The 12,527-nt window shown below is 40.0% G+C and overlaps 1 protein-coding gene across 2 annotated transcripts; it reads left to right on the top strand.

The window, feature by feature from the left end:
• The first annotated feature begins 5,656 nt into the window (after positions 1-5,656).
• pmt (phosphoethanolamine methyltransferase) lies at positions 5,657-11,990 on the top strand. 2 transcript variants are annotated; one of them, XM_088388831.1, is made up of 12 exons: positions 5,657-5,795; positions 7,668-7,839; positions 8,375-8,530; positions 8,599-8,735; positions 8,808-8,959; positions 9,067-9,255; positions 9,947-10,036; positions 10,132-10,221; positions 10,304-10,426; positions 11,241-11,372; positions 11,579-11,695; positions 11,765-11,990. In XM_088388831.1, the coding sequence occupies exons 1-12, from the start codon at positions 5,672-5,674 to the stop codon at positions 11,873-11,875; spliced, it is 1,593 nt and encodes a 530-aa protein (XP_088244957.1). In that variant the 5' UTR covers positions 5,657-5,671; the 3' UTR covers positions 11,876-11,990. The 2 variants fall into 2 exon arrangements, with proteins under 2 accessions (XP_088244957.1, XP_088244966.1); XM_088388840.1 differs by lacking the exon at positions 5,657-5,795 and adding an exon at positions 5,930-6,098.
• Positions 11,991-12,527: the final 537 nt, after the last annotated feature.

Below are 12,527 nucleotides of genomic sequence, written 5' to 3'. Positions count from 1 at the left end.
AATAAACATTTATGTTAAAACTTGTCTGGTGTTTTATTCCTTGTATTTATATTCAAACAAACCTTTTGAGTGAACCGATTTTAAAGATTCAGTTCACTTAAAACTGGAATGCACATCACTAGCACAAAAGAGTGCAGACGGCCATTGGCTTCCAGGTCGAAATAGCCGACTGGTTAGTGACACAGGCTCTTACTCAGTAAGAGCTTGGTTTGATCCCAGGTGTGCGCATGTACCTAAATGTGCTTTTAGACTTGGAACCTCGCTTTGTATGCGTTTTTTTCATTCATTAGGTAAAAAGCTTCACAGAAAGTGAAAACTACCACACCCACCCTCACCCCCACTTTTTGATGGGCTGTTTCATCTGTGACGTCACGCAGACACTCTATTAGGTACACCGTCATTTTCAAGTGTACCTAATAACAGGCCACTTTATTAGGGAAATATCATGGTCAAAGGTCACGGGTGTCAAGCTCTAGTCCTCGGGGCCGCGTTCCAACATGTTTTCCAAGTGACCCTCGTTAAGCGCACCTGCATGAAAAGTTTTTGGTCATTTTCACGTTCTGCAGGAGCTAAAACTTTTCACGCAGGTGCACTTAACGAGGAAATCGCACGGACACTGCATTAGGTACACCGCCATTTTCAAGTGTACCTAATAACAGGCCATTTTATTAGGGAAACATCATGGTCAAAGGTCACAGGTGTCAAGCTCTAGTCCTCGGGGCCGCGTTCCAATATGTTTTCCAAGTTACCCTCGTTAAACACACCTGCGTGAAAAGATTTTGGTCATTTTCACGTTCTGCTGGAGCTAAAACTTTTCACGCAGGTGCACTTAACGAGGGAATCACACGGACACTGCATTAGGCACACCGCCATTTTCAAGTGTACCTAATAACAGGCCATTTTATTAGGGAAACATCATGGTCAAAGGTCACAGGTGTCAAGCTCTAGTCCTCGGGGCCGCATTCCAATATGATTTTGGTCATTTTCACGTTCTGCAGGAGCTAAAACTTTTCACGCAGGTGCACTTATCGAGGGAATCTTGGAAAACATGTTGGAATGCGGCCCCGAGGACTAGAGCTTGACACCTGTGACCTTTGACCATGATATTTCCCTAATAAAGTGGCCTGTTGCAAATTTTTCCATGATAAAATATTTTCAAGACCCCACCAGGATTTGAACTCAGGTCACTGGAGCAAGAGTCCAGAGCACTAACCACTACACTATGGAACCCTTGCTCACATGGAATGGAATATATACGGTTTTACGGAGCGGCTCACAAGCAAAGAACCGCCGTTACAGATGACAAAAAACACAAGACATTATATACACCAGCCTAACTACGGAAAATAATTAATATAGCCACAGTGTTTGAACACTTAAACAGCGACATAAAGACAGAGAATAGTTCAGTCTAACTGCATAGCCTGTCAACATAGGCAGCCGTGTGATTACGCTATCCTCAGAAGAGGCTTGACAGGACGTAGGCTCCTCCAAGCGAATCGTCTTTGGTTTTAATACAACTATAAAAATTCTGCGATTTTGATTCAAAATGATACAAAATTATTGGAATTAAAAGGAAAATGACTTTATAATGAAAACAATTGAATTTGTTTTTCCCCTTTTCATGACGGCAGGGGAGGCCGCACGTCCCTGCTATGATCAGACATCACCTACTCTTGCATCCCTGCAAAAACTTTGACCTCAGTAGCCTGCCTTACACAATACATTAACATGTTCCATATATTTTCTAAAAGCAGTTTTGTGTTACATCCTGAATGCCAATGGATGTTGAAACTATTCTGACGTCGGTGAGTCCCTGAGGAGCAAAAGTTCAGAATGTTACGTGGCCTACAGTCAAAACTTGAGTTTGAAGTTAGTTGTGCTTCTTTGGCCTTTATCACTCAAATATATGATTTAGGAAAATGTGCACTTCTTTAATTCCTCTTTAGATAACATCTAAAGTTAATGATGATCGTGGTGTCACATCAGGTGTGTTGCACCAGGGAGACATTAAACATGCAAGACATTGGACACTGAGGACCAGGATTGGTGACCCCTGCTGTAAAGTAAAATATGTAATCAGTAATCATAGATCTATCTAGAGAACATTCTCGTGAGTTTCAGTCTTGCATTTACATTGCTACAGAAAATGTTTTTGCTGCAGCAAGACCCAAATTAAGTTTGGTCAACTTACTCTGGTGTCTGCTGATGTAATAATAAATGATGATCAATGCTGACGTTGGCTTACACGCAAGCCACATTTTGTGTTCCCTCCGGCCAAATGGCGCTTTAGTTCCAGCCCTGTCAAGAGAGTGTTACGTTTTAATCACAAACACAAAAGCAAAAGGTCATTCTTCAATTGAATAAGCTTAAATGGAATAACCGTCTTTTTTTTTTTTGTATATTCAAATTGAAGAGTAATTGTTTGTTCCTTTCATGATAGGGTAGACACTTATTAACTCATGTATTTATTTTATACTATGTGTAGGTTATATCTATTTATATATGTATTTCTGTTCATGGACTTTGTTTTTGATGAGCCATCTTTTGATCCCAACTGACCTGAACAAGTCATGTTCATGCTGTCATGGCGAGAGATTTATGCTCAGTTGATGGATGTAAAAGTCATGTAGTTAGCATCCATTTAGATAAACATCTGCACGCTTCAGTTTAATTTCCAAGAAACTTAATGGCTTTGATCTATTTTTCAAGCGTTTTCTCAGATTTTGTCCAAAATAATGTGAAATAAGTGAAATTATATATTTCAACTCTAATTGCTTAAGAATCATGAAAAGAGAAAGCATACTTGTGTCGAAATGTAGATGTCTTAGTCTAGCATGTCTGCCATGTTATTGGAGCCTTGCTTTTTGCCAATGCCATCTGTTTGCATCAAGAAAAGTGACCTGTACTGAAAATTGCATTTGCTGTGCTTGTGTGCTTGCTGAAGCTCGCTGTGTGCTGACTGAGTCAGTCCAGAGTGACCTGCCACAAGTCAGCTGAAACTGGTTCCAGTTACCTGTGACCTTAAGGTTATGATCTAATGAGGGTGGCCCATTTTCCACTCAAAATGTCCTTATGAATTTTTTGATCAGGAAAATTAATTACTAATCCTCCCTAGCTGCAGCTCTGCTGCTCCAAATTTTTCCAGTTCATCCATTCAGGCATCTATTCTCTACACAGCTGGATTTTTCGAAGTCAAACTTCCGAGGGTTGTTGTGTAGCTGCCTATCAGGCACGAGATGACTACAGAATGAGAAAAAGACAGCCAGGAAACAATATTATAATAGTTTCCCCCAATTCCTTCAATGACAAAGCCAGGCTGATGCATGGAAAAAAAACAGGTGAACGCTGTTTTTTTCACAAATGAGTGTCACTAAGATGTGCTGAACGTCGTTATATTTTTTTTCAACAACCAGATATGTTTAAGATTTTTTGGTCTTGCCAGGTCTGCACTGCTTAGTGCATTTGAGTTTGTAAATTGGTGTTCAAAGTCAGGAAGATTGTGCCTGAAGCTTATACATGTAGGATCGGACTTCAAGAAAGACAACTGAAGACAACGTTTATCACCTTCAGCAGCGAGATGACTTAACTTTTCAGGAATGTTGGACCGTGTGGAAATGTTCACCCGAATCAGAGGAAACTGTCCAGTCAGAGAAAAGAGATGAAATACCAGGTTTGTATACACTTCCCTTGATATGCTGAGTGCGAACTAAAGTATGATCCGCGCTACCCTGGTTTGCTTTGCCACAATTTATTTGCCATCCATATTTCACTGGCTTCACTTTCTCCCAATCGCTCATCTTCACTGTTTTCTTTTGCACTGTCGCTGCATTACATGTCTTCTCCTGAACTTAAGGACCTCCCTCCACTTGGATTACAAGTCTCAAGTGTTCAAGTCAGATGAGTGTCAGATGTTACCAGTGTCGGGGGGTGGATGCAAAGTAAGTAAGTCATCGCAGAAGAAATGATTTCTGAACTGATAGAGCGCCAGAAATGATAAATTCTGATTTATTTCTGTCAGTCAGACTCAGAGCACCTTCATCATTTTCTGATATGATGCCTGGATTTAATCTGCAGGTGTCACTCAAGAACAAGTCTACGCTTTTTACCCTCCTCCCTCTGAGAGTTGCATTGCTTTTGACGTTAGGATGTGTTGGAGCTACGTTCTGTATTGTCTGCACTGATAATGTGTTCAATTCAGTCGTCCATATTTGGTCTAAAGAAAAGTGATATGAGGTCTTGATTTGGATGTCTAAACCGAGTCTAGATTTGGCCTAAAGTATAGACCGATTATAGACGGGTGAAGTTTTGTCTTAACATAGAACGTCGACAACACATCTCATAAATGTCTAAAGCTCAGTGGGTTGTTGCCAACTATTGTACAAAATATGCATATATTTGTTGATTTCTGCGAGTAAATTGTCACCATTCATCACAATTTCATTTCAAGCACAGTTAACACGACTTGCTGAAATGGGCAACGGGATGAAGCAATTGTGCTTATGTAGTACCGCCCCACCTATGTAGACTGTTTGGCAGGAATATTTAAATAAATAATTTTATGAAGTTAATTTGTAATTTGACTAACATTACATTATTTGTTTTCGGGACAGCGAATGTCTTGACACATGGATTAAATGTTAATGTAGATGCAGTAGAACCTCTGACTTCGCTGGTTCTGTTATGAACAAGTATCCTTCCACAAAATCTCAGCAGCTCACAAACTTCACTTACAGTAGGTTCTGACTACTTTTATGAACCATCACTGCCACCTAGTGAATAATATCCACGTGTACATTGTCAACGGTCCTTGTCCCCAAATGCACCACATGAAAGGATTCAAGTGTGACTAAAGGTTGCCTGTTAAAGTTTAAGCCCTAAAAGTACTTTTTGTCACCAAAAGTAATCAAATAAAATCAAATGAGATGGGTAATGAAGACACATGCTTGAGTATTTTTGTCAAGAATAATTGAGAGGTTAAAATGATAAAATAAAAATGTCATGATTTGACAACATAAACACCAGTGGTGTTATCTCTGAATAATCATTTACAGCCCCTTTCTTACTCACTTGTTTTCAACACTTGTTCAATTGCAGTCACCCATGACTCACTTGGCCAGGCGACAGTATATGAGCCTGTGACCCTAAGAAGGACAAGAGCTATACATAATACAGTACTTCATCTACACACTCTCAAGAAAATCTTGTTTTTCTCTATTGTATGCTTCGGATGAAATTCTAGAAATGACAGGAATTTCCACCTGTAGGTTAACGCCGTTGTAAATAGCTGTGCATTTTTCTCATGTAAATGTGTACAAGGAACTTTGAACTGGAGTTAGTTCCTTTGGATTACTGAAGAAGAATATAGCAATGCCTTCTTGTTGTGCTTGCATAAAACTTGGTCCCGAACATGATGATTATATACAACCATACATTGGGACACTGTATTTTTCATAGTCTCTCTCTCTAAAAGTGATGGATAGAATTAGCTTTTAGAATTCTATTTTAGTAGGCCCAGCGAATTGTAATTGCAGGAGACATAGATTTGCTCACAATGACAATTTCACTTTCACAAAAGAATAGCAAACACACACGCGCGCGCGCATGCACACACGTACACACACACGCACACACTCCAATGCACTATGATGCAATGTTGCGCAATGGCCACATGCCACCGTGGAGTTCCAGCGCGTCAGCACAAAAAAATAAACCCAGAAGAGAGCATGATCCTGCTCCGAGTGACCTGACTGACTGTGAAGGGCAGCAGGACTTATTCTTCATCGTCATCAACGGTGAGTCTCTTTTAACGCTCGTGCACTCTCCAGCGTTATTAAGGAGCTTAAATTTAAAAAAAAAAAAGAGCGTTTTTTTTGTTTTGTTGTTGTTTTTGCCGTGTGCCATGGGCCAATACGAGGGCCCCCTTCACCAACCCACCCTCCAGCATCACTCTGATTGGACACGATCATGGTCAGGTTCATACACTTCATGGCCTCATTTGATATAAGTTGCAACAATAGCGTCCAAATGCTTGACTGGAAGCCTTGCTAGTACATTTATTTTAACCTTAACTTGCGAAGAGCACACAATGGAGAACGGTATGTGGAAGTGGGATGATTTAAACATGTTTGACGCTGCTGAGGTTATTGTCACTGCTGGCACCATGCTATTTACTTGGAAGATAGCATGTCTTCTCTCATCTAATGTTTAATTGATTTATATATATTATATTATTATGTCTATATTATTATATTTGAAAAGGTAAATACACCTGAAGAAATTTCTTCTGAGATACTTTTTCATTTTTATTATTTTATATGGAGGCATGGTGGCATGCTGGTCAAGTGGCTGGCACCTCTGTCTCGCAGTACTGATGTGTGGGTTCCAAACTCAGCTTAATTAAAGGGACCACATGAGACAGGCTAACTGTGACTTTGTCTGTATTCGTTTAAATGTAGTATTTGGAGAAAGAGATAGATATAATAGCGAGAGAGAGAGACAGAGGCAGACAGACAGAGTTTAAATATGGTATCAGGGTTTCTACAAAAGTTTGGAAATATGAAACTAAACATGCATTTACAGGTCTGGAAAATTATGGAAAATGAAAATTTGTGTATAGTGTATAATATACATGTTTGCCAGACAGTTAAAACAGCTCTATTTTCTAAAATAAAATAAAAGATCTAAAAAAAAATGATTGATCCATGTTTTTTCAAGGTGCTTGAAAGCACAAATACAATGCTTGTGTGAGAGCACACGTTGTCACAATATGGTCTTGGAGAATACGGTATTCTGATTGGCTTAGAAGATACATCAATGTGCATTGTCAGCTAACAGTGTAAATGACAAAATAGACAGTTAAAATGGTAACTTTCTGGCCCCAAATCGGACAAATAGTAAGTGTTTTGAATCATGTCAAACCAGAAAATCTATTTGCTAGAAAGGGATGCCAAATAGCGATTAGATTTCCTTAGAAAGTTATGGGATTGGAATGACTCTTAATCAAGCACTTGAGGGTTGCAAAGAAAAAGAATAAAGTATGAAATTGTTAATTAACGTTATGCAAAAATTACTTTCTTAGTCTTTGCAAAACTTCAGAAAGCAGGTCCAGATGAGAGTGTGAAATTAGGCACATGTACTTGTTTGTTTTTGTTAAGAATGGGCAAGTAGTTACCAGGGATCAGTATTGAGCCGACGCTGGCCTCGTTTCAAGGTATCGAGGACTCACAAAGGTCATCGATAGCAGTCACTGACACCCTGTTGTGGCCATTTCTAATACCGGGAAGTAAATGACATGCATGGCTGCCTAGACGTTTTTTGAACTGCATCTGTCCATCCTCTCAAATGCCCATTGGAATCCAATTTTTGTAATGTATGTTTAGAAGGTTTATATTAATGCTTAGAGTGTATTATGAATATGAAAAAAATAATATGAAAATGGGGACAAAGCGGTAGAGAAAATGGATGGATGGATTAATGATGTCCATTTTTTCTGGTAAATACAGTACAAGCAACATAGTGGTTTTCCTTGTAGTACTGAAAAAGTGACATCAAACATCCCTAATTTGTAATCATTGCAAGAAAAATTGTCTTTTATTTTCACATTGATAAATAAACAGCATTTGCATGTCATCCATTGATCTGAATATATCCTGTGCACTATGCAGTGCGTAGCACCATGACTGAGTTTTGGAAGGAGCACTCTAGGGAGGCCACAGTGCAGGAGATGATGCTGGACTCGCGCGCCGTTGAGCTGACACAGCAGGAACTACCCGAGATCTTGTCTATGTTGCCCAGTCTAGCTGGATGTCGATTGCTGGAACTGGGGGCCGGCATTGGGTAAGCATGCAGTGGTGGTCTGGATGCGGACGTTTCTGAGTGCAGACTTGTACCCACCAATTCTGTAATTCACAACCAAAGTCCTCAACAAAAAAGAACTGGTTCCCAGCCAATTGCAGGGTACACATAGACAAGCATTCATGCTGACATTCATTTAACTACAGTGGCGTGTTTTCATTATGTGGGAGAATATGTTGTATGTGTCCCGCTAGTCTAAACATGGCATTCTGATTAATATTGCATTTGTGGAATATGAATTAAACAGGCAAAAATCCACCTTTTTCTATCCATCTAACAGGGCAGCCATTTTGCCACTTGCTGTTGACTGAAAATGACATCACAGTTGCCAGTTCTCAGGTCACAACCAATCACGGCTTAGCTTCAGAAAACTGATGAGGATCACTCGTATATAGAATTGATGGATTATTTGCTGGTCACTAACACCAAATTGTACAATAATCTCACAAGAGGTTTATATTTCAAATTTTATCATCTCCAATATACAAGACTGAGACACATATGCTTGATTAAACAGTCGATACACCAGCCATCTGCTGAAACAGGCAGACCACGTGACTGCTGTGGATTTCATGGAGAGCTTTGTGGAGAAGAACAGGCAGATCAACGGGCATCACAAAAATGTTACCTTCCTCCAAGCTGATGTCATGAAGTTGGAATTGCCCTCAAACAGGTGTGTATGGCAAATGTGCATCGTCCAATCAGAATTGTATTGACCCTCACTTCTCCCATCCTCCTCAGTGTTGACTTTATCTTCTCCAACTGGCTGATGATGTACCTCAGTGACGAGGAGCTGAACTTGCTGTTAAAGAAAATGCTGATGTGGTTGCAGCCCGGTGGCTTGCTCTTTTTCAGAGAATCATGTAACCACCGATCAGGTACAAAATTCATCCAGTTATCCAAGTCGAAATTTGTGTTGGCACTGTGTTGGCGTAATTGTGAACACACAGGTGACTGTAAAAGGGAGTTCAACCCAACATGTTACCGCACTGAGGCCCAGTACAACCATCTGACCACTTCAGTCCAAGTCGAGGATGAACAAGCGGCTCAGAAGTTTGGATTCAACATCATACTCAGGAAGAGGGTCAAAACTTATATTGAGGTAGTTTGCTTTGGATCGTTCACAATATAGAATTAAACCTTAACAAGTTGACTTGTTCAGCAGTGTCAAAAAATTGCCAATGAATGTGCTTGGCCTTTTACCTCCAGATGAAGAACAACCCAAATCAGATCTGCTGGTTGTTGGAGAAGGCTGCACGTTCTTCAGACACAAATGAGGCATTCAGCACCTTCCAGATGTTCCTGGACAATAAGCAGTACACCAGGAGGGGCATCCTGCGCTATGAGAAGATGTTTGGCACCGGCTATGTCAGCACAGGCGGGCCCAGCACCACCAAGGTCAATGTTAAAGTTCTCCTTTTTAATTTTAAATGACAATAAAAGCCATCTAGGGAACAGAAACTTTAGATAGTTTTCATTAAAAATAGAGCACAGTTGGGCATGTGGTTTAAACGTAGTATGCCTCGTGTTTGAATTTCACTTCAGGCGTACCTGTACGGTGTTTGCACATTCTCCTTGTGACCGTGTGGGGTTCACGTATCAAAACCATGCATCTAAATTTCCTGTAGGTGTGAATGCGCATATGAATATTGTGAATGGACTGGCAACCAGTTCAGGTGTTTACGGGTTAAGGGATTAAAAATGAAATGATCAAAACTGAACAAGTTCCTCGGACTTTGTTCTTCCCTGAAGAAAATTACTAAGAGAAAACCGTATCTGGCCTCGGGGCCTTGAGTTTGACACCTATGAATTATCTAATGTCCAATGTGCCTTTCACAATGGAGACTGCAAACAAATTCATTATATAGCACAACCTGTTATCTGAGGCTAAGAGGGATTGGTGGCAGCCTCTGGACATGACAAGATGCATACAAAATGGATGGATGGGGGACCAAGCCCCTCCTCAAATCTTTATCAGAGTGATATAGTTTTTGGTTCATGCCAGAATCAAACAACTTCATACAAATACAGGGACATAGAACATCGTGGTAGAAAAGAGAAAATGAACTTTGTGAACTTGTGACACTAGGAATTTGTAGATCTGCTCAACTTGCAACCTGGCCAGAAGGTTCTGGATGTTGGCTGTGGTATTGGTGGAGGCGATTTCTACATGGCAAAGGTCAGAGCCAATTAAGAAAATCGCCAAATCAAGCAAGTAACAGAATCTTGAGGAGTGAATGTTGACAAATTAGAGTTGGTCATATTGTATTTCAGACATTTGGAGTGGAGGTGCTTGGCTTGGACCTGTCAGAGAATATGGTGGACATCGCTATTGAGAGAGCACTTACTGAGAAGCTGCCATCGGTACGTTGAACGGCTCACACACCAGATAGCCGTACCATTGAGTGTCACGGTTGCAGTCATGGATGAAAATCATGGCCGATAGGTTGAATTTGAAGTTGCTGATGCCACTAAGAGGTCGTTTCCGGAGGGTTCGTTTGACGTCATCTACAGCAGAGACACTATCCTCCACATTACAGACAAACTGGCTCTCTTCAAACGTTTCCATGTAAGTTGCTGTTGATTTTTAAAACTTAACACGGTATACATTTCTTAATGTAACAAAAATTCAAAATTTTTTTTTTTTCAAAAATAAAAAGGATATTTTAAAGCTTTAATTGTCATACCAGTCCGTGCCCATACACCGCACAGAAAAATTTGGGCTGTTGGAAATTCCAGGATTGACTTAAAATGCACGATAATCTTTACATACAGGTGATCTTTATTTGACTTCCTCTAAACTTGCAAAACGCACATGTCCAACTGTTCAGTAGTTCTATACTTTTTGCGATGCTCTCTACAGGTAACTGCTGAACGGCAAATTCTTTACACGTGTGTGACCAACATATTTTGGCATTCATTTCAAACTATTTCTACAGTTCTTTTTATCATACTGTTCACATTTTGAAATAGTGAACTCAAGACACTTCCCAACATTTATTCAACACAACCTCAATATTTTCAGGCTTCAAAAAAATATGTTTTTTGTTTCTTTGTTTCTTTGTTTCTTTGTTTCTTTGTGTCTTTGTGTTTTTGTCTGTCTGCTGTGAAGTTTACCGTTCAGGTTCTTGAAAGAGAACTTCAAGTTGGACAAACAAAATACTAACGATGAACAGTTGCACGTGATTTTTTTTTCAAAAGCTTTGAGAAGATCAAATAAGTTCACTTGTAAAGTTTGATAGAGCGTTTTAGCTTCATCCTGAAATTCAACCCACTTAGTGTGAGTCGTGTATATGTATGTTCCACAAAATCTTCATGAGTCTCATGAATTGAAAGCAAACTTTTTATTATCCAAGTAAAGTGCATGCTGTCTTCATGTCTAGTCATGGTTAAAGCCTGGTGGCCAGCTGCTTATCAGTGACTACTGTTGTGGGGAGAAGCCATGGACCCCCCAATTTGAGGCTTATGTCAAACAGCGGGGCTACATCCTCTACACGCCATCACAGTATGGAAAGGTAAGTCTCGTTATGTTAAGGTTGAGGCCACCGTTGCCCTAAATAAACCAACCCCAATAATGATTCAAACTACTGGAAAACTATTTCCTTTGTCCAGTCGTGGACTCAATCTCATCTCTTGACTTGTCTGTTAGAAGTTCATTTTGGAGTGACCTCACCTCATTGCTCCTGTTTACTCATGTTGTCTCCTGCGTCCGCTGGCGTAGTTCATTCAGGAGGCTGGCTTCTGTAACGTTCAGGCAAATGATCGGACAGCCCAATTCATCCAGGTCATAAAGGAAGAGCTCCAAAGAGCAGATCAAATCAAGAGTGAATTTATCAAGGTTGTCATTCTCCCAACTAACTACAAATCGAAATGTAGCCGGCTCTCTAACCCGTAGGTGTCTCTGCAGGAATTCTCTGTGGAGGATTATAGTGCCATTATAAACGGCTGGAGGGAAAAATTGGAGCGTTCTAACAGCGGAGACCAGAGATGGGGCCTCTTTCATGCAAGAAGGAACTGAGTGATTACCTCTAACTGAATAAGAACTCCTCGAACAAGTGTGTGGGGCAGGTGGAAAAATCTGTGTTCTATGTCCTTCTGACACATGATTAAATCTGTGTTTTGTTTGACACTAATGTGTTCCGTGTTGACATTTGGGAATTTTATTTATTAATTTGCCTTTTTGTCCTTTGAAGGAATTGATCATGACAATGATCTAACCTGTGTTCTGTTTTTACTGTATATCGTTGAAGGAAAATTCATTGATGACCTCTTCTTGTAACAATTCAATAAACCAATGACAGTTATAATAATGTTTTGTTCAAAAAAAATTAACAATTCTGAGTATAAAAAAAATATCCATCCATCCATCTTCTTCCGCTTATCTGGGGTCGTGTCGGAAAGGTTATGTAGTCCTCACAGGAAACAGTTTGGGGACCCCTGGCTTAGACTGATTTAAAAAAAATTGTGCTTATCTCTACTGCCACAGGAGAGCGCTAAAGCCTTGACTTGAAATACTCCCAAGGTGGTTCTTTTTTGCAAGTTTTACTATCACTAGCATAATAACAGTTGTATCTACGGAAGAGGATTAGGGCCAGTGAAGAAAAAAAAGTGGGATGACAGGATTCTGACTTGTTTTTCTCAGAAATCTGACTTTAAAGTGAGAATTCCCA

Source organism: Syngnathus floridae, chromosome 1 (assembly GCF_059516105.1).
Source record: "Syngnathus floridae isolate MCC-2025c chromosome 1, RoL_Sflo_1.0, whole genome shotgun sequence".
NCBI lineage: Eukaryota > Metazoa > Chordata > Actinopteri > Syngnathiformes > Syngnathidae > Syngnathus > Syngnathus floridae.
Note: the sequence above shows the minus strand (reverse complement) of the source record. Positions and strands in the feature narration are given on the sequence as shown.